The 24031-nt window shown below is 38.9% G+C and overlaps 1 protein-coding gene across 4 annotated transcripts in view; it reads left to right on the plus strand.

Moving 5' to 3' along the window:
* Positions 1-24031, plus strand: part of LOC119648100 (macrophage mannose receptor 1) — a 268613-nt gene that overhangs the window by 182318 nt on the left and 62264 nt on the right. The window contains exons 2-3 of one of the 4 annotated variants that reach the window (XM_038049601.1): positions 14547-14609; positions 14828-15196. The exons of the other annotated variants lie outside the window; for them this stretch is intronic. Of the exons in view, the coding sequence (XP_037905529.1) occupies positions 14547-14609; positions 14828-15196 (432 nt within the window). The remainder of the gene's footprint in view (positions 1-14546; positions 14610-14827; positions 15197-24031) is intronic. 4 annotated transcript variants of the gene reach the window in all.

Genomic DNA, 24031 nt, shown 5'->3' on the forward strand with positions numbered 1-24031 from the left:
CTGCCTACCTATCATACGTAATTTCCTCAGAAACTGTGAGATACATCCTTCTGGACGGAACTTACAGGGGTCTCCAGGTATACAAAAGAGTGGTGTACATTTTTTTTTCACCGGATATAGCCATGTGGAACATTAAATGAAGTCTCAATTAGTACCTTCCAAATCAGGTCTTAGTTTTAAAACCGATTGTGTAAAGGGGAAATGAGGTGGTTATAAAGGAGTCACTTAAATTAAGGGGCCATTCTCAGAAACAACCGACCAGAAAAATCGGAAAGAATCATGATGATCCCTTTATATGACATTTCGACTTCGAAAAACCCTTCATACCGCATCCATAATAAAATAAAGTTAATAATATTATATTTATATATTTTTAAAATTTACTCCGAACCCTCCTTAAGTTCATCCTAGACCCGTAAAATTTGCATTTCCATTAAAATTGGGCAACATATTGGAAAGTTTGGTGGAAATCATACTATTATTGACAAAGTTATAGTAGAACAAAGTTGTCTCTTCTGCGTCAAATTGGTACTTCCCAAGAGAAAAAATGTCACTACCACATCGAATTGAATTTCGAGTACATTCACCGTATATACACTGCGGGATATGTATAAATGTATAAATATTATTACATGAAGGATCAACAAAACCTTTTATACCGAGTTTTCCGAGCTTCCGGTTTCCAACTTGTTGTTGCTTATGTCCTACCTTCTTTTTGGGACCATTAGTTGATCAACAAGGGAGGGTTTCAAAATATTTTTCTCTTGCATTACAATGGACTTGTTTTCTTCGAAGGACACGATTATACACATTTGATTTTTTTTATTTCATTTGCCCCCCTTTAACTGTTTTTCATTTGCTTGCATCGAAAAATTCTAACCCATGAGGATGATTAAACCTAAATCAAAAAAGAATTAGAGTAAATCTTGGCACTAAGCCGTATCCATCCAGTACCATGGAGACCGGAGCCCTATGGGGTCCTGCGTTTTAGGGGGTTATTTTAAGTGATAAGTGTTCTACCTGAGTAATCCCCTGTATAAGTTTCATGGTGGCCTTGAAAATACACACATCTAATCGAGTTGCTGCTTCTAATTTGGACGCGGTGCACCTTAACTGAGTCTGAGTTTTTTGGGTGTAGAGTGGTTCTGAACCTATTATCTACTTAATAGCGGGCTGTGCTAATCTGATGAACTACCTACTTCTTCGTTGTATCTAGTTGCGCTTTATAATTTGGACGCAGTGCTCCTTAACTATGTTAAAGGCTTCTTGTTAGAGCATGGAGTCGTCCTGAATTCATTATCTATGTTACTTAAGGGCGGACTGTACTAATTTAACAAGCTGCTTACTCCTTCGTTGTAGTGCGGGAACTATTCTTTTTCTTGGTCAAATGCGTAATAATTTTTTGGTTGGCTGACTACTTCGATGGAGACGGAGCAAGCAAGATCCTTAACCGTTTTCGGCCATGCTACTCTGCAAACAGCATTTGAGGCGTCCGCCTCTGCCATGCGAGAGACGTTATATAGACTTTGCTTTCACTAGTATGAATATCACCTTTGCGCTCATTATAAACCGCTACTGTTATGACGAATACGGTCATGAATTAAACCTGTTTCAGAAGAAGACTAATTAGTTATGATTACTTGGCAGCTATTCATCCCAAAGGCATTCATGCCCGTTTACTGTCGGTAAAACATTTTCAATGATTTTAGTTTGGAAAATCTCTTAACATTCACTTCACTTTGCATTTCCTAGTCTATCCATCTTCACAGGCACAAATTCTGCCGTTCACTATTGGCAGCAACTGTGTTTATATCAGTTCTTATTAAAGTAATTTGGATATCAAGTGTCATCGATACTGGTCCGTACTGGTCTTTTTCAACTACTAAATAACCTTCGAGAAAAGCAAAGTCACTTATAATAGCACTAGCTTTCTTGTGTGGCAACCAGGAAGAAGGGGAATGTTCTACAAAATCTGATAATTTCATTACTCACTAGCATCCATGATGTCCAGGAAATGTCACTAGAAAAGGCAGTGACACCATCAATTGGTTTTAGAATGAACTAATATACCCCTGATTTATATTCTCTTAGTATCCTTTAGCGACAGGGACAAAGTGGGCAAAATGAATGGTACTAGCAAGTGAGGAAATCAGAAGGTGAACGCTTCAAGTATGAACAAGTTTACACTTTTCTCATGTGAGGAGCTCCCGATACTAGTTTTTCCAATCATACATACCTAAAAATTCAAAATGTTCGTTTATATATTTCCGAATTTCAAAATTACCTCATTTACGTGTATCCCTGTCTATGCTAAAAATAGTAAAAATGAGATGTAACCATCCAAATCGCTGTATACATATTGCATTTCCACCTCAAATTAACGACAACCCAGATGAAATTAACAATTTTTCAAAGCAAATTAACCGCTTAACATACCAAATTGACACTTTTCCAGTTCAAATTCACTTTCCAAATAAAGTTAACACTTTTCAGATGAAATTAATATCTTTCCAAATCAAGTTATCGAAAAAATAAAGTATGAAAGCTAATTACACCCCCATCTTTCATACATAGTTTTTTTTTGATTATGTAATTATTTGATCTTGTAAATTTGACTTAGGAAGATGTTAATTTGATTTGGAAAATTGTTAATTTCGTCTGGAGTGTCATTAATTTGAGATAAAAGTGCTATATATCGTCTTTCAGTATCTCAAACGGTTCACTATATTGTGGCACTGATATATAGCATTTTCACCTCAAAGTAACTACTATACATTCTAGATAAAATTGACAATTTTCCAAATCGAATAAACTGGATTAAATTATTACTTAGTTTACAATACAAACGATCCATGAAAGGTGAGCCGTGAATTTGATGTGGAAAAATGAGAATTTTGTTTAGAAAGCCGTTGATTCGATTTGGAAAATTATCAATTTCATATGGAATATTCTTAATTTGAGCGGAAATGCTATATATCAGTAAATATATAGAAACATAGCTTGTGATATCCTTTGAAAACGTTGAGAATTGAATGTGGTAAGTGAAACTGTGCCAAAGCTGACAAGGTTGCTCCTATCAGATGAGATATCTTATCTAGATACAATTATAATTTGCCCCCCAAAAATGGATGGTAACAATATATGTTGGTAAATTGTTACAAATTGATAATATTGGCATTCAACTGAAATCCGTAATTAGTAGCAACTCCTCAAAAGACGATATCAAAACCCACTTAAGTTCATAAGTTGCGAAAACCTCATACCCTGGTGCCACCAGAAATCATAAAAATTCAATTGCGAAAAATCTCTAATCTTAATGACACTTCAAAAATCACATCCAAGTACCGAAACGTCCATTCAAGTGTCTCTAATTGCAGTTTGATCAGACTTCTAGGATCCGATGGCAATCGTCGCTTTTCAGTTTGGCTGGGGACCCTGTGGAGTGGAAAATATTTCCACTTAAATACGACCACGGTACAGAGCTCGCACACGAATCATTCATTCAAATGATTATTTCACTTGAGATGATATGAAATAAGGCTACTCTGGGATGTGAACAGAGGGGCGACAATACCTATGCATGTATATGTGCTGTGGGAGTCGGCCTGAATTGTTAACCCCCTGGCGAACTTGTTCGGCTGAGCTGAAATGTGCCTTCATCCTTGAACTAGTTTTTACGGTGATGCACATCAGACCTTGATTCTACTCATTCCAAAGCTGGTACTCTCCCTTAGGACAGATTACTAACCTAAGCTTACCACAAAATTGTTATCTTCGGTAAGAGACATTGACCCAACTTCGATGAAGAGTCTACTGCAGCATTTAGGATATCCACTGGAGGGTTAACCTCCCTCTAGACTTATGCTCTCCTGTGCGCCCCATATACTCATAATTGTATTTTAATCTCATCATAATTAAACCGCCATTAGACGTCATGTTGCGGAGTACCTCCACTTTGTCATCATTACGACAATTATTAATTGCTGCGGTCTGCAACTTGAAATAGGATTTCATTGAAATGATCAAATTAGAATTCACGATTTTTCCCCGTAATGATTGATGGCGTATATACAAGTTCATGTGTGTGCAAATTAAGGTTTTCTGAAAAGTGAAATTGATAGGAGCACCCAGATAATTTCTGAGCTTGTTTTGTATCCAATTTGTTTTGGATGAAGCATTTAGTTCAACATATCAGATTTTAATTGCAATTGCTTTCCTGGGATTCCTCATGGAGTTTGTGGTAGGGCAGAGATGTGATGAAACACAGGCAAAAAATCGATTTTGATTGCGTTGGAGATGTTGCGATTTATATTTTAAATTCGAATTGCTTTGTGATATTTTAAAGATTTCATATTGGATATTGAGATGGATTTCAATTTGATATTTATCAAAATCGATTTCACAATTTGTGCTGCATCTGATAATACTTCATCAGTTTGAAGTGTTGTCTTAGATTTTGCGTCAAAATGTTTAATGGTCACTTAAGGCCGCTCTCAACTTTCTATTCAAGCCTATGCAAATATGTCGCATATATTCATGCAAAATATTGTATATGCGGGATCCATCTATGCTGTTATGCATCATATTAAAAATGCTGGTGTGACATTAGAAAATACTATATAAAACGAAATCTAGAGTTGTGTAACCTGTGTGGGTCCTTTTCACTTTTTTACTACGCCCTATTGTGTAAAAAAGTTACTTAAAGAGCTGAACAGCTTCGGTGAAAGTATATATAAGTTTCCTCACATTTAAGCCCTATGACCGAAATATAAGTAGATAGCTGAGGCTGGTAACAGCAATGGCAACAATAAAGGTGAACAGTCTGCATCGCGTATCGAAGCCGTAATAAAGGCGACAAGGATGCGTAATATTGGATTACGCAAATGGAAATTATGACAAAGTGGTCCCCTCTCTCCATCTAAAAAGTAAAGATACCGCCAATTATCAGGTACAAATGAAATGTACAGGCCCACTTAAAAGTTCCTAAAATAAGAGAACTGATGACCCTACCCAATAGTATGAAGTCACATTGAACTATTATACTTGCTGAACTCTTAGAGGATCACGTCCGAAAATTTGGTTAATGAATGAAAAACGTCTTCACATCGCCACTGATAATCTGAATACACTTCCCAGTCATTCCCTTTCAGAACCGGAGGTAGACATTCCGAGTCTGGGATGAAAACTGTGGCAGGCATTTCAGTCCATACTCAATCGAAAACTTCAGGACTACTGCGAAGAATCATCTTCTTTCCTTCCTTCGTTTATTAGGTCTACCTCTGGAAAATTGACACTTTGAACGTTAAAAATTGCAATATTAGGCCCTATTTCATCCGCGTTGTTGAGATAAGCAACCCGAAATATCCAGTGGTACACATTTGTTAACTGTAGAATGCATAAATCGGTGCCTCATCGCGCTCCCAGGAAAAAATTGACAACTCCTTAAAAAATAGGATCTAAAAATCGAAAAGAATATTTTGAGGTGGACCTACTTAAAGGGGCGAAAGAAGGAGTGGGAATCACCCAGGCCGAGAGACTAAAAGTGGATTAATTATTCAATTTCATAATTTTCACCCCGGGCTCAGATTTTCTCCATGTGATCTTACTTACGACACATAAACACACACAAGTACGAAATTCATCTGCTTCGTGTGATAGACTTAGTTCTTCTGGAAAATGAAGTTCACGTCTGAGAGACATTTCACTGAATAAGCCCTCAAATGAACCACGAGTTTCCAACATTTCGATCATCTGAGGGAAACTGTTTCAGACCTGATTTGTGCAACACAGGTCAACATTTCGCGGAAAATGAGTATGAATTTAAAGTTAGACATTTCCACAGATAAATTGCACGTTGAGTCCGGGATTTCTACGCATGACTCTTGTTGCTTCCGCATCGTTCCAACTTTTTTCAGACCTAGGCTTCATCCCCGCGCGACTATAGGGTACGAAGGCTTCGTTGAGGGCATTGTTAAACCCCCTACTTTCATCTACCGTTCTCGAACACCGGTACGTAACATGCATCGGGTATTGAGGTGTAGCACAGCATTCGAGAAACTAGTCCAATTCGAAGCGATGTAAATATTTACTATAATACAACCACCATGCCCGTAAGGTGCCAAGTGGTATTTTTTTTCTCCGCGCCTTCGCTTGCCCCACCTCTCAATACATACGATCCGCGCCCTTTCTCCAAATTATTGAACCATTGCTGCCTTCTCCGGTACAACTCCTTTCAAATAATAATAAAAATAATCGTTGGCGCAACAATCCATATTGGATCAGGGCCTTGAAGTGTGTTAGAGAACTTGATTCAAGACCGCAACGGTATACTACAGGATTACAGTACCCTGTAGGATTGCGGTCGCCCGAGATTATTACCCTGGTTTGACTCAGGTACTCATTCACAGCTGAGTCGACTGGTATCTGACGTCAAATCACGATACAAATTCCACTGCCACCAGTGAGATTTGAACCATGACCACTCAGTCATATGAGCGCACTTTGCTTTGGTATTGACAAACTGATATGTTATGATGACTTCATACACGTTTAAATGCCCAAAATTCACATAAAATGTAAAAATTTTACCTTCTATAACTTTGTTAATAATAGTAGAATTGCCTTATGATATCTCTTGTACCACTGCCAAATTTTGTGCTTCTAGCTGAACTTAAAAGAGGTTTCCGGCAAAATTTCTAAAATATGTTAATATGCTATTATCAATTTTATTCATCCAGATATCGGAACGGGATGTATTTTGAGGCCTAGTTTCGTTTAGATTGTGACTTTTTTCAGATTTTCGGTTAGGTAGATTCTGAGAATGAGACCTGTTGCACTTTTTGGTGGTCATATTTTGAGCACTCACTCCGCCAAATTTCACCCAGTATCAAAAATAGTTTCGAAAAGTACTAATTGAGCCCTTTCATATGATACCCCACATGACCATGTTCTATGAAGAAGAATTCTGCACCTTCCTTTCGCATATATGGGGACCCCCACCTTAAATTCAACACAAAATGGCGTCACTGGCTATAAATAAAGGGATTCACAGACCACAAGTTCTTACCAAATTTGATGTGGCAATTGGTTTAGCCGCTTCCGAATAAATTGAGTGTGATAGACAAAAATGCGCAGAGACAGACATTGAATCGATTCTAATAAGGTTTTGTTCCACACAAAACTTTGAAAAAGCAACAAAAGAAAGGACGAAGAAATCAATACCGATAAGATGCGAAGCTTATTTGAGCAAATGATTCACCCTAATTAATCATGCAAGATAGGAAGAAGGGCATATCGTATCGGTTAAGAGCTGCAAAGGAACTACAGGGGGCAGAACATAGCTATTCTCACCGATAGCCAAGCAGCGATCAAGGCACTTAGGTTCAACCAGGTGAACTCTAAACTGGTATGGGAATGCCTTGAGAGACTGAATACACTCGGCTCGTCCAACAAGGTCTGGATACTTTGGGTTCCAGGCCATGCTGGGCTGGAAGGCAATGAGGCAGCGGATGAACTAGCCAAGAAGGGAGCAGGGATGCCTTTATACGGGCCAGAACCCTTCTGTGGAATCGGAAACGGTTTCATGGCTATGAATCTAAGAAACGAAGAAAAACGGTTGAGGGAACTAAATTGGGCGGGCCTACCAGGGATGGAGCAGTCCAGGGTGCTTATTGGGGGATACGAACCCATGCGCACAAAGGATTGCTTAAACCTCACCAAAAAGAACCTCCGAATCATAGTGGGAATTCTCACTGGTCATTGTCGGCTGAACTACCACCTAGGGAAGCTAGGGATATCTACGGACACTGCCTGCAGGTTCTGTGAGGAGGAGGACGAAACCTCTATGCACGTCCTGGGACAGTGTCCAGCACTTGTGCAAAGTAGGTCGATACATCTGGGAGAACACTTAATACCAGATGCAAAGCTGAAACTTCTGGAAGTGGGGAACATACTAAAGTTCCTAACGGTTACTGGCCTGCTTGAGATACTATGATCAACAGGTACACTATAACCAGTAAAAGGGGCACAATAGTTCTTCAAGGACGCGGTGCGACTTTCCCTTAACAAAATAATAAAAAAAAAATAAAAAAAAATCGGTTAAGAGCTCTTAGGGAAAATCTGTGAAAAATGTTGAGTTAGAATTTTAGACCAAAAATCGGCCCCTCGATAAGCTCAATTCCTCATTTAAACGTTTGTAATTCCTCTCTTCCAGACGGATTACAATTATTCCTTCACTCTCCATCTTGCCGCTCAAGGCATATACTTTTCTTAACTTGACAGACGGCGCCTTCACATCCTCTATCCATCTCAAATGGACATAATTTACAAAATTAACAATCGAAATTCAGACGATGGCAAGATCCCAAACTCTTCCTTCCATACGGTGATCGCCTGTTTCCTTAAAAAAAATTCGTATTTGTTTCGCATTACCAGTCGCCCGAATTGCATCACGCTCATAGGAAATAAAAGAAAATACAAACATTAGCGCGCACGATTTCTCAACATTACGTACTCAAATGCTTTTCCATTGCCTACATCGATCCTTTAGGTAAAATGCCCTTAATTACACACTGGCATGGAGATATACATAACATTGTGATTACAATTATTAGAAAAAGTGGCAAATTACCATTTCTTGCTTGAAATATACTCGTATATTATGATATGACCATCAAATAGGATCTAGGGTTTCATGAGATCCGAAAATGAAACCGTTTACATTACACATTCTAATAAGTAGATAAGAAGAGGCCAAAGTTTTGTTGGATAACCGTCTAGAAGCCAAACTCCCCGCACGAGCACGGAAGTAAGAAAGAAAGCAGATATGTAGTCAGAATTCATTTTTTACTTGGATAGTTGCGTGCTCAAATATTACAACCAATGCTTACTTTTCTTCGGTACATGACCATCACTGTCACTCTATTTTGTTTAAATTTCAAATCCACATAAAATCGAAGTTAGCCTCGAAAAGGCGTTTGCCAATCTCTTATCAACCTTTAAGGATGCAGATACATAATATTGCTGAGATTCTTTCTTTGGTTATATAATTAACTACTCGTATATTAGTATCAAACACCATTGTTAGCCACTTTTCTGGTACACGGTTTTGGACCCCCCTATTCTGAAAGTTTATATATATTACATATTTCCAACTTTTTACCGAAATATTTAATACTCCCCATTTTAAGCTTGTTTACTTTTATTAGGACTCAGACATGAAACACAGACAGTCAGATATTTCTTTATGCAAACATTCGGAAATATGAAATCAAACCTTTAGTAGTATTCCCTCGTTCAAATCTAACATCAAATTCCTTCCGGTACCCATTACCCTGTTAGACTTTATTACTTTATATTTAATTTTAATATGCAATGGTCAAATTCTGGTGCAGTCTAGCAGATATCTAGCGTTTTCAATTGATCGCATAGATATAATTACTAAACTTTGCTGTTGCCTTCAGGTTATGATTTTCAGATATGAATCTATTAGATAGCCAGTATTTAGCAACTATGTATATAACATCTTGATCAATTTATTTAAAAACTTATTTTCTCTCAAAGACTAGGTGTACTAAAGTACTAAAGTACATATTATTAAAAAGGTAGAATGGAGGCTAATAATATAGGAGAATGATTGATCAGGGCACGTAATTGGCATAGATTTCAATATGGAAGAAAAAATTTAAAAGTTCTTTGTATTATTCACAAATGTAAGAGCTTCAATTAACTACTTCTGCCATTATACATTTCCTAAAGTTAACACATTTGAATATTTAATGGAATGTTGATTTATAGTAGATACCCATGTAGTGTTTACACGAATTGGGCTAATGTCCACCTAAATGCAATACATCATTATAATGCAACATACTCCAATAACTACAATACTTTGTATAGTGCAAGCGAATATGGTATGTATGTCACATTATGTGAATGCAATCTTGCATTTTTATAACTACATACATATGTTACGAATGTCTACAATTTTAATCCATGTTGCAACTTTTGGCTAAATGCATTACTCTATGAAGTGGTTGTTTTCTACTTAAAGTTAGGAATTATCTTCTATTAGGCTTGTTACACTAATTTTGTAATTAACATGTTCCCATCTAACTATATCATGAAACCTAATTTAGATGATTGCAAGGTAGTTATACTCGTACATATGTACATATTTTAATAAATAGTAGTAGGTAATTGCGTGTTGTGTTTATGTAAAGTGCAGAATTAAGGAACAGTAATAAAAGTAAATACTTCTCTTCCAAATTATATAATTTATCTTACAAAACATTGTATCATAGTTACTTTCACCTGTGCTACATGGAAATTTGATGAAAATATTATACGAAATTTTGTTAAATATTGATAATTCCTAAATTGGGTTAGTTACTGGCTTGCTTAAAAAATGCCAGTCGTATTCAAAAAAATTTCGAATACTATCTTCAAATTTTTGAACCAAACCGTCTTAAAGCATTCTACTTTATTTAAATTTTATCAACACGCACATTGTTTACGAATTCGTAGACCACTTAATTTCGTTCCATGCGTACTCCTACATCCTGAAATCCAGAGGACATTAAACCTTATTAAAGTAGGCTCAGTGTATGTATATTCATATATTTACCACATGTAATTAGTATTTTGATAAAAACTCAATAAAAACATTGAGTGAGATTTCAGATAGTTGTATATCCTCCGCTATCCATTAAGATCGTTCTAACTGACTTTAGTGTGATATTGATATTTAGTACAATACTTTGGGTTGCAATAAATGTACACGGTAAAGACAACTTTGAGCCACTTTAACTTAGGAATAGTACAATTTTGATCAAAATTGGGGATAACAAGCTTCATACTATAGTCTATATTGCTGCAATACAATAAACATAAAGGAGTTTCTAGTCAATTTCCGCACAAATGTTATTAACTTAATTGGAGCAGATAATAGATAGTTATAATCTCGACAGATGCCAGATTTTACCTGATACTAGGACTAAGTGCCAAGCATTTAAGCCAGACTGTGTCAAAGTCCCAAGACATCAAGGGAAGCCATGAGGGATTTTGGTTCAATGCCTGTAGCTAACAAAATTACGGGAACTACAACCTCTTTGCCGACACGTCAAATTTCTTTGATTTCCCGACGCAGTGGCTCATTGCTCATTGCTGCAACCGCAACTATCAAGTACTACCTGCGGCTATACCGGTAAACCGGACAAGTTCCCGTGATTGGCTCATGCTATTTATTATTTGCATTTTTAATTTTCATACATTCCTTATATTTTCTTTAATCAACTATTATTTTTTTTCGAGTTGGCACATTTTTGGTAGGTGGTAGATTGTACCTAACACCAAGTACTAAGCAGTTTGTCTCGACGATGCAACCTGCTCAAAAATATAAGGGGCTTTGGTTGTGCTGTCTGGTTGTAGGATAGTGGGAAAATTTGTGGAAAACCCTCGCAATGGCGAGTATGTTTAAAAAATGGTTGATTTCTGGACATTGCATGCATTGATCCAACTCGGCATACCTTCTGTTCTTTGCATAGAATGTTGTTGATCTCAAGGTGCGCATTGACTCCACTAAAATAGGATGTTTTGAATTTCAAGAGGGTTGATAAGCAAATAATAGGCCTTGTTTCTCCGAGGTCCTGCATCGTGTTTCTTTTTGCTGTACGAGTAATCCTCAAAGTGCACCCCGATAATCTGTTGTTTCCGTTCCCGAAAACTCCACTGTGTGGATGCATTTCTCTCGTTCCTCGCGTATGTTGCATTCTGGATACTTGTAGAGTAATTTTCGCTAGGTTCGACCGCATAAGATAGACAGTTTCTGCTAGAGTAGTTCCTGAATTTCAACTACGGGTATTTTACTGAGGACGGCATAATTTCGATAAATCATCTGCACTGTGCTGATTTTAGTCAGTCTAGCAATGTTTTGCCTCAATGAGTCGTCCTGACGGTCCAAATAAATTTCCATGGTGAGTCTCTTCAGTTCCTCAAACCAATAACACGGAAAAGGAATATTATAATTTTGTTCATGTTTGTCTATTTTTTCGTTTGCATTATTTCTTTTTCTTAAGTTCCACAAACTCACACAAAGTATCAAGTGGCATCTTCCATTCTTTACACAAAACCTTATTATGGTTTGAGGATGTCAAAGAAAGGAGAGGACCCCTGGCCGCACTTAACGAAAACCTAAGACGAAGGAAGTGTCGATTGAAGAAATGATCCATCGTGGAGCTTTTCTCCTGATCACATGCGGCCGAACAGACATTTTTTGTTTGTTTTCATTTTTAGCTTCGACAGACTGAAGTATTCAAAGGGCTCCCCTTGCCGCATTCGCAACTGCCGCTGTCGACGGGGCATTTCAATGAAGCTTCAGTATTTGCGGGAGGACATTCAAGGCGAATTCAACTCACTTATTGGGTTTTTGTGATAGCTCTCCCCTCTTGATGGGCTTCGACAAAAGAGGATCATCTTTTGATCATCGCCCATAAATCCCTTAAATGCACGCTCAACATTGGAAGTGATCTTCTAGGTGTAAGCGGACAATTTATCTGCGAGTATATTTTATGTTGGACTCTTGCTGAATCCAAAACTAATTAGTAATTAGCACTTGTCAGTTAAAAAACAAACAAATTCAAAAATTAACAGCCGAAATCGAAAATTGTGGTCAAATTATGAATGACGTCAAATACCCTCCACCTCGTCGACGTAAAACGTCCTAACTTTTTGCAAACGAGAGACAGTATACATTGTGTGTGTGCAATTAACTTCTTTCGACATCCGCTTACTCGTATTCATTGTGCTTTGGCCACGGATCGTGGGATCGGAAAGCAGAGTGGGGACTAAGTTACAGAAATTTATCTTACCCTTTGCCATACCCCGATAAAAAGAAAAAAATGTTCCAACAAATGAGGGAAGGGATTGTCATTGCACATGAAGGTAGAGAAAAACATTTTCCAGAAATTCGGTATGCAGCACTTATAAGCTAGTTATATACTGGCCTAAGCACTTCTGGGAGGCAATCCTCCACGAGAAGACGACACGATAAGTCTCAAGGCAAAAACAAGAAATGCGAAGATCTTGTCAAAGGAAAAGCTAGGGAAATCTTCTTTACGAAGTAGGATATGAATAAAATTTAGGAACCCTTGCTTCGCTGGGAGAAGGCGCCTGTGAATCTTACTCGTAAATAAAGGTGAGACGTCAACGTATCTCCATACAATATAACAAAGCAAGGCGCGAAAGATCATTACAAAGTGGGCAAGAATAAGTAAACATTAACTAAAAGAGAACGAGAAAGATGATGATAATCGAAGAAGAAGTATCCTTCCATCCCGCCTACGAACAATAGGACACTCTGCCCGAAAGAAATATTAAACAACTACTTAAGGAAACTAATCACGAATCCTTAGCCACGCAAATTAGAAGATACAAGTAACGAAGTATTGAAAGTATGTTGCCAGTGTCAGAAAATGACATGTCACGGCAGGCCAGGCCCTAACCGCCAGTTAGAAATAAAACGAAACTTTCGCAGACTATATTGCATACCAAAAGAAGGCGAGGCAGACCCTGTCTGAAATGGAGCGATGGCGTAGGTGAGGACACCAGACAGCTTTTAGGGATGTCGAATTGGTGGACCTGGGTGCAAAACCGGGGTGTCTTCCTTACTACGGCAGGCCTAGACCGGATACCGGTTGTTGTGCCGTTTATGATAATGATGATACTACACACGAAGAAGAAACTTCCAAACAAATCTGCGAAAACTTTGTGAAAACCCCACAATGACCAAAGGCATTTACCAAAGAAGAACCTTTTTTAGGCCCTTTGATCCAACTTCGAGTGGAGTATGAGAACTGAATATAATTTTATTGAGTTTTTCCGTAACAATTTTGGATTTGCCCTAATCTTAACCTGAGGGCAAATATAGTATCTTATAAATTATTATAGGTGGAATTACGCGTGACACCTAGAACACTAAGCTATGTAAATACAAATGGTTTCCGCACTTATATTTTGTAAGAGTTTCAATTGGTTTGAGAAATATCTGTTCATAATCTTCACTTCTATCTACTATGCCAACTTTTTATGCTATCGTTTCACATTTTACTAAATCACAAATTTCTTCCAACATCTACATCTACGCTGCTAGGGTCGCACATACTTAATATTCATATTTTTTCAATTTTTCCTTTCTAACACCTTTTTTTAACTAATATGTGGTACAAATTTATGGAAGAGAGTTCTGAGAAAAATATATTTCACATTTTTTTTTAAATTTTTATACTTGAAGAGATCAGTTGTGAGAAAGCTATAGTTTATCGTCAAATCGTTTTCCTCGAGATAATTCGCTATGAGCAGGCATTTATTGGTCAGTTCAGGGTGAGTTCAAATAGGAGCGGATCGATCGGCATAAAAACAAAACAAAGCAATACTTCTCGTAATCCACCCTTAACTCATCATAATCCCCATTAAGTACGTTAAATAAGTTCAACAAAAGCCATAAAAAATATCGTACAAATTCCTTTAATGTGTTCACTTTCTTATTCTAGGACACTCGAAACGGATTCGAGGATTATTCAGTGTTCTTGAGAATATCGCGAGCTACAATGCTTGTAAGTTGTAATCACAAATACAACCGAACACATGTACCTACAAAAGCGTTCTTCAATCTTGTTTTGTCCAAAACACTTTGGCTCCACAATACTCGTAAAACTTAGATTGCTTTTCCAAATTATCCAACCGAGCAGTAGCGTCCATTCAAGATTGAAATAAAGATTAGTTTTAACTCGGTAAAGTTCCGGAATTTTTTAACCTCCCCCTTTTTCCACAGTCAAAGACAAACAAAAAAGCTACAGACAACAAATTGAGCCCTCCTATCATGAACAGTATGATAACAGCTACGATGACAGTAATCAATATCAGAATCAAAACCAATTTGATAAGCGCGATGAGGATTTGTACGATAGGCGCTATGAGGCTAGTCAAAATGATAACAATCAAGATTTAAGCCAAAGTCAAAGTCAAAGTCAGTCTGAAAGTAATAATCGAAATGAGAATTTATACCAGAGTCGCCGTGAGTATCAGTACGAAGAGGAAAGCAAGAATCCTTTTGAAGATCGATACGAGGAAAACGATTATGCGAAATCAACCAACGAAAGTTTACTCACAGAAATTGAAAATTTTGTTTATAGCCGGTTCCGTAAGTTAATTTCAAGATTGTATTATTTGTGGGAATAAGCTTACGAGCACTGGGTGAATGGTCCTTTTTCGGCAACTACGTCAAAATTTTAGTTTGAAAAACCAAATATGAGAGATATATCTTAAGATGCTTTACGCTTTCAGTAACACTAAGCCCGCTGTTTGCTTCGTTACTAACAAGAAAAACAAAAAGAATAACATATACTTAAGTCACATAAAAAATGATTCCTTTTAGTGTTATTTAAAATTATCTTCCACTGTACGCATCCAATTTACCTGAAACATCTAGGAAGCTGGTGGATTCGGCTGCATGTAAATCCTTCATTTGTACACCAATGAAGGGGTGTCTTTAAGTAATCAGACCGATCTAAGTTCTGAATTTGTCACCTTCTGTCTGCAGAGAAAATGATTAAACAAGTCGGAAAACCGGAAGCTTGACGCTTCAGGTATAAAAAGTTTTGTGTTTCCCTATGTAAGGAGTATACTGAAATTACTTCACGCATTAACGCAACCTGAATGAAGTTGCATTCCACAACTGGTGTTCTTTGTGATCGACGTAGCAACAAACTTCTCAAATTTAAAATTTACTGCAATGTCGTCCGTATGCCGCTCTCTATAGTTCTGAGTGTTGGCCGACTATAAAAGAAAATGAACGGCATCTTGCGGTAATGGGGACGAAGATGTTGCATTGCACTGGTGGCGTAGCACGTTTTGATCATGTCTGAAAGGAGAATATCCGCGATTGATATGGGTTTGCACCGATCGTGGAAAAACTGCGAAAGAGGCATTTTCGATGGGGTAGTCACGTAATTCACGCTAACGAGAATTCACTTACCATTATTGGTCTGAGCATCGAAGTCAATGGTAAGCAACCAGAAGGCCGGCCGAAACAACGGTGGCTTGATACACTCGATGGGGATTTAAAGGCCTCGCGTTACATCCTGATCAGGCATTTGATAAAATAAAATGACGAAACCGATAACGACCAGCCGACCGCGCTTGTGAACGGGACAAAGGCTGAAGAAAAACAAAAAGATGTGAGGAGCAACGAGTGCACGACAGGTCCGTGTTGCATTTTTTAGAAAGCGATTTAAATAAATCATTTGATTGAAACCCCTGTATTGATAATAGTCAACCTCATAAGCTTCACACTCTGAGTTTAATATTATTAGCAAATCCCAAGAATTTAACCTACATCAAACATAAACACAGGCTGGGGGGAATTAGATTCTTCTTGAATGGAATTTTAATATTCCACTCGGATGTCAATTATTCTCATTAATTATGACGTCAGCATCTTATTTGGATGACTTAGGATGCTGTTAATTCGCACGAAATTGATAAGTTTGAACTGCTATAACTTTGACACTAATGGTTGAATTTTCAGGAAACTTGGTATGTGTATGCACGGGGTTATCCTCTATGTCGGTCTTTAGTATACCTAGGATGAACTTAAGGGGAGTTTCTTAATCAATTTCTACAAGTTGATAATCCTAGGATGAATTTAAGGGAGTTTTTTCAGTAAATTTCTAAAAGTCAGTAATATACTATTAGTAAGTTTATTTGAGCATATATCGGAATGGAACATATTCTGAGGCCTAGATTTCATCTAAGCGCACCACCCTGATTTTTTCGGATTTTTAGGTTGAGTAGTTTCCGAAAATGAGTCCTGCCTCTCTTTAAGTGCATACGTTTTGACTCCTTACTCACGCACTTTGAAATTCATGCCAAAACTATAATAATATCAGTTTCTGAAAGTAAAAATCGAGACCTTTCATTTGATATCCTACACGACTATATCCAATGAAAAAATTTTTTGAATCCCCCCTTTGCATGTATGGGGAGCCCCCTTTAAACTCTACCCAAATTAATGCCACCCCCTGTACGCTTGGGATTTCATAGCTCCCATCTGTACACCAAATTTCGTTCGGATCGGTTTAGCCGTTTTCGAGAAAAGTGCGTGTGACAGACAGACATTGAATGGATTTTAATAAGGTTTTGTTTTACACAAAACCTTAAAAACAATGTAACCGCAGCCACACTAAAACCCGACTACCAATAAGCTTAAGCTATAAACTTCAATGTACAGCGAAATCATTACACATATTAGTAATTCCCAATATTACTAAAAACAAGAATTTCAACTTTCCAGAACATGCAAATAAGCCATTCGGGTGGCATATATAGTCTAGGAAATCGCGGTTCAACTTTGATGAAAATAAAGCTTGTACAGTGAAAACTCTCTTAGCGGAAACCCGTAATAGACGGACGCCCCCTTGGGTGGACAATTTTTCTCTGATTATGATTTTTTTTGTATATGTCAGAACAATTTGCCTCTCTTGGGTGGAGACGCCTTTTATAATTAAAAAAAACCCTCATAGCCGGACACGAACCACTTAAAAGCGTACACATAGAGGAAATGAGCGGGCTGACGGATTGGCCAGGCTCTGCTCTGCTCTTGGCAGCCCTTCGGTAAATACAGTCCTTGTTTCGTTGACAGCTGTCGGGGGCCGAGTCTACTCGCACTACCTAGCAGCCGCGGGCATTAGATGGCGAAGGCTTACGAGCTGTGTCAAGTGAAGGAGAATTTGGCCCACTTATAAGATAGCCCGATTACGCATTCAAGATTGCGGCGTTCTGCCCGGAGCACTGGCCCATAGGCGAGCATACCGCCAGGCTCGGCATACGCTACAATCCGCATTGCCGAAATTGCTGAGAAGGAAGGGAAAACCTCATGCACTTTCTCTGCGATTGCCTAGCTCTAGCTAGAATCAGGCTACGGACACTGGGTAAACCATTCTTTGGAGACCTCAGAGAGATTTCTAGCTGCAGGGTGGGAGAGCTGCTTTCCTTCCTGAATGCTACGGGCTGGCTCTGTAGATTCGAGCCGACTAGACTCTGCCTCCCTGCTATCATAACAGGAGTCACGGTCTTAGGAGTTTGTGACATCAGAAAGGTGCACCATAGCGCTAATTGGGCTCTTCGGAGCGGTCACTGATACCTACCTACCTATATTGATAAATTAGTTTGACGTGTCTCAACCAAATTTGACACAGGAAAGACGCAGGATTCCCTTATTGTGCGTAACAAAGAGGCCAAACCCTCTATTATCGAGACCAATTATTCAAGAGAAAGCCAAGGAAACTGTTTTGGACTTTAGAGTTAAAGATTTCGTTGCATCTAATGGTTGACTGCAAAGATTTCGAAGTAGACATAACATAGCATTTCGATGTCTCTGGTGAAGCCTTTGCTGTTGATCTAGAAGATGTTGAACAATTTTTAAAAAAACTTCCAGCACTTCTAATTGGTTATAGATCCCAAGACATTTAAAATGTCGACGAAACAGGTCTTTTCTTTAGAGTATTACCCAACAAAACCCTTGGTCTCAAATTGGATGGTGGAAAATTGTCCAAAGAAAGGTAAACCATTTTACTGCAATTTAGCAGGAGACAAAGAAAAACCACTCGTGATTGGGAAATATGCACGTCTCTGAGCATTAGCCTCCAAGAACATCAAGCGGTTGCCAATAATTAGGCATTTCAATAAAAATGCGTAGATGACAGGCAAATTTATGACTCAGTGGCTAATGGAATTCGACCGAAAAATTAGGCAGCAAAAAGGGAAAATTTTGCTTTTCATAGACAATGCAACTTCGCATCCTCGCGATTTGCAATTACGAAATGTACAAATGTATTGGAAGAAAAGCAAGCAACATGACATCAGCTTGTCAGCCGTTAGATCAGGATATTATTAAAATTTTCAAAGTTCACTATTGAAGCATTCATGTCAAACACATCTTGGCAAACATTGACACTTCCTCACCGAAGAAACCAACACACATTTCATGAAAGCAGCCTGAATTCAGGTGCAGCTAATAGCAATTATAAACTGCTCCAGAAACGCTGGATTTGACAAAAATGATTCGGAGTCAGAAGAATTCAACCCTGAGGATGACTTGCCCTTAGCAACGTTGTTTCCTATTTTTCAGTTGGCAGAAACACTTGGAGAAGGCTATTCCAAAGCAAGAGAATTTCTCGGAATCGATAAAGAATTATCCACTGAGCCCCCATCAACACTTCCAGAGCTTAAGATCGACTGTTCCAGTAGCGAAATCTGCTTAGATGAAGAGGATTCTGACACTGAACTGCCTGGGCAAGCATCAGAGGTGCTGTCAAATCAGGCTGCTTTCAATTTCAAGTTTTAAAGTTTGTTTGTAAAAATGGCTATATTACCTTCGAACATTTGAAAAATCTAGAGGAACGTATTCAAACACTGCTATTGCAAGAAAAGCAGAAAATGTTACGTCAGTCCACAATTTCCGAGTTTTTTGAAAAATGTAATGTAAATAAAAATTGAATAAATCTTTAGTTTAAGGTTTGCCATATCTTTAGAAAGTGTATTAATTTGCTTACAAAGGTGACCTCCCTTTACAGAATTTTTCGAAAAATTGTATTATTCCTTATGGACGGACATTCCTCTTGAGCGCACAAAATTTGCTTGAAGGTCGGTGTCCACCCATAAAAGTTTTCACTGTATTTGTGAGTACACTGGACATATAATTCCCATCCGCACAATAATTCGGCAAACCTCAGAACAGACGTAACAGTTAGAGGTTGTGTGTGTGCGGTTGAATGAAGCTCTGTGTTCCTTGACGACTAGATATGGGCCAATAGCGTGTCGCCATCGTTGCCCATGCAGGTTTTGATGTGCATCATAACAAAATGTTCCTTTGTTTTAAATAAAGCAGTGTGTGTGTGTGGTTGGGGGGAGAAGCTACAGCCATTGTACTCGCCACCCCCGTCTAACGGAATTTTCCGGATTCGTTAACGTATTGCAGGATTTCCGTTAGTCGATGTGATGCTACCCGTCGCAATTGGAGAACATCGGCACCAAAGATCTGATGCCTGATGCGTCCATAGGCGGGGCATTCACATAGGAAATGCTCCGTCGATTCCGCTTCCTCATTACAGGAGGGACACGTATCATCTTGAGTAATTCCTATTCTGAACATATGCCCAGCTAGTGAATTATGGCGTGTCAGAATGCCCGCAATACGCCTGCAAGTCCTCCTGCTTTTCGACAGGATAAACTTTGCGGTACGTATGTTCGGTTCTGGCAGGAAAAGTTTGGTGTGTCGAGCAGCATTTAGACCCTGCCACCTGTCATTATGGGAAGCCTGTTCCCAGTTTTTGAAAACAGACTTTGCCAATGATACTGATACTGACTGTCATTACAGATTGCGATGCGCCTACCCTTCAACCGCTAGTCAATCACCCAGTTTGCCGCCCTTAGGATCGCTTAAACTTCGGCTTGAAAAACCGTTGCATATTGCCCCAAAGGAAAAACTCACTTCTCGTTTTTATTCGATAGGTAAACTCCGGCTCCAGAACCCCCTTCTGTTTTTGAGCCATCGGTGTAGAAGACTTCCGTATATCCCGCCACACATTCCTCTGGGTCTTTCCAGTCCTCTCTACGCTTTAGGGTAACTTCATATCTTCTGCCAAACAGATGTATGCGGACACGAGAATTGGAAGGCATTGTAAGAACTGGATTCAGTCCTCCTAGCTCTTCCAATGCTCTGTGCCCCCCATAGATCTAATCGAATTAGCCTATGAGCTGCTCTCATTGCAGTGCTTTGAATAAATATATTCAGGGGCTGCAAATTGAGTAGTGCATTCAGAGCTACGCCGGATGTCGTGCTCATGGCACCAGTGATACCCAGACACAGTTCTTTGCAGTGCGCCTAGTTTACGGTGAAAATAAAGCAGTACTCAATGTTACTTAAATTTCTGCTCCTTTCATGCAAGGGAATTAAGTCCGTTTTTGAGCCATTGTCGTTGATTTTACTCATCAAGTACTCTTCTGTCTAAACTTTGAACCAATTTCCCTTAAACTTTATCAAATTGTCATCCAAATCATCCAAATACAAATAAACATATTCCAACACCCAAAGCATAATCGGCATCTTAAACTTTCACTTTCAAACAGGTTTCTATGACGAATTACATCATTTTAATAATGTCCAATAAATATCTATTCCACCAATTCAACAGTTAGTCATGGTCTACGTCCAGATTTCAGAAAATATTTGCCATTTCAAGAGAAAATTCCAATGTATCTGGTTTGACTACAAATTGAAATACGTCTCGATTCTGGAAAAAAAGTTGATTAATCAATTGCAGTTTTAGGCAACTGTAATGAGATACTCAATGGACCTTTCAGCACCTATGACGGATTGAAGGTTGATATTTAAGGGCAGCATATTTAGTATGCATTTATCTTGTAATGAGTTGCCGAAGATTAAGCAGACATCTCAGATTTATTAAGCATTGTAACGTATCACTATCGATTTCGTTTTCAATTAGTGTTCGATTGAGGAAACGGGTTTTTTCGTTTTTTTTCTTCAGCACCACTATCTACTATCTATCTATCTATTAGCATAGCTGGAAATTTATGTAAAATGAATGAAACTAGCTGCAATCTTACGTTTACTATGATATAATTGTCTAGCATTTGAATACACAATTATCACTAATTCTAAGACGAAGCTTCACTCAGCATGACAACCTCAAATCATTGAACCTTACTAAATTGCTGGCAGATCTGAAATCGATTGCAATATTGTCAGTAAAAAAATTGTATCATCTTTTTTTAGTGGCACTTATTTGGTAGATTTGTATAATAAAAAGCAGGCGTACCTATAAATATTTTTTTATAATTGATTACAAAGGATTATTTAGACTAGGATGTGTATGATTACTGAAAGTGCTTACGAGAGGTGGGATGAACCAACCTCGTGTTGACACGAGCATGCGTTGGATCACTAAGAGCTGGCATCTTGCAAATGAAAGCGGTCTTATGTTCGAAAATCAGTAACACATCAGTCAACAAGTCCCCAAGCTCCTTCAAAAGTAATATAGTCTTTGCAACGCTTTTTCAACTTTACGCTTCAGTTTTGGCAGTCACTTGTTCATTGAAGCCAAATCTTTTACCGTGGAGCATTTTTTGGGGTCTGCGAGCAGCCAGTAGTCGCTGGGGGCCCAGTCTGGCGAATAAGGTGGGTGCGGAAGCAAGCGTTGTCATTGACATGTGACATGGCGCACGGCCTTGATGGTAAATCATTACTTTCTTCTTTTTGTGGGACCGTTTCTTCCACGATCTCCTTCTCTTTCTTCACCCTTTGTTACGTTCACAAGCGGGGTGGCTTCGTCGTGATCGATTTCGCCATTTGGCTCTATCAAATGCCTGATATGGATGCAATCGCGAGGCTTTTAAATCCCCATCCAACGTATCAAGCCATCGTTGTTTCGGCCGGTCTTTTGGTCGTTTATCATTCGATGTTCAAACCAATATTGGCAAGTGAATTCTCGTTACCGCGAATTACGTGACCATGCCATTGAAGACGCCTCTCTCGCAATTTTTCCATGATCGATGCAACCCCATAACGATCGCGGATATCCTCATTTCGAATGTGATCAAGGCGTATCCCGCCACTAGTGCAACGCAACATATTCGTCGCCATTACCGCAAGACGTCGTTCATTGCCTTTTATAGTTAGCCAACACTCAGAACCATAGAGGGTTACAGGAAGGACGACATTGCGGTAAACTTTAGATTTGAGACGTGCGGTGATACGTCGATCACAAAGAACACCAGTAGTGGAACGCCACTTCATCCAGGTTGCGTTAATGGGTGCAGCAATTTTATAACGAGATATTTAAATGGCTCAGCTCTGGGCAGGACACTGCCGCTGACAATGATTGTGCCTGTTTCATGGGGATCGGTTGCCAAAAATTCAGTTTTATTCAGATTCAATCTGAGACCATGTTACATGAAGCGATCATTCCATTTTTGGACAAGTTGTTAGAGATCATTTTTGATATTGGACGCTAGGAAAACATCATCTGCATAAAGCAATGGGTAGGGCGCTGGACGTTGGCTATCCCGTATGACGGTGTCCATAACAAAAACAAAGAGGATTGGTGAGAGGGTGCCTCCTTGATGAACACCAGCAGAGACACGAAGCTATTTTGATACACCCACCATACTTCGAACTTCACTTTTCGGATCGCGGTAGAGCAATTGAACCCAGTGCACGAATTGTTCTGGTACTAAGTGTTGTCGCAAAGCATACCAGATGAGATCGTCTGGCGCACGGTCCGATGTTTTCTCCAGATCCAGAAATGCAATGTAAAGAGGGCGATGCTTCTCACGGTGTTTCTCCATGAGTAACTGCCCAGCTTGTATTGCTGCATGGTTCGCAGTTATTTAAACGAACACGGTTGTGAAGGATGCGTTCAAAAATCTTCACCGTCTGGGAAAGTAACCGGATCCAACAGTAATTTGAACATTCTGCTGCACTACCTTTCTTGCCAGTCGGATGGTGTCCTACCTTCCTGGATAATCCGATTAAAGAATTCACTAAGCCACAGTGTAGGGTCCCGGCTCTTCGCCTTTCAGAGGTCAGTTGCGATGTCGTCAGATCCTGCAGCTTTCCCCGATCTCATTCGTTTTTTTGCCTCCTTGACTTTAGTTGTGCTGATAGGTGGAACTGGTCCAAATGTCGACAATGAATGTGGAAGTGGAGGTTGAGCAAATTCTTCAGTTGAAATCATCTCGAAATATTCTCGCCATCTATCCGTTGCGGCTCGACGGTAGGTAAGCAAAGTACCGTTCTTGTGATTAACGCAACTGAAGTGTTTGATATCCTGTGTGCGCTCGTTTCGGGTTTTAGCAAGTCGATACAGATCTCTCTCGCCATCCGGTGTGTTTAGTTTATGGTGAAAATTTTTTTAATGGGCTCCTCGAGTGACAGCGGTCGCTTTCATTACTCCAG

Source organism: Hermetia illucens, chromosome 2 (genome assembly GCF_905115235.1).
Source record: "Hermetia illucens chromosome 2, iHerIll2.2.curated.20191125, whole genome shotgun sequence".
Classification (NCBI taxonomy): Eukaryota; Metazoa; Arthropoda; class Insecta; order Diptera; family Stratiomyidae; genus Hermetia; species Hermetia illucens.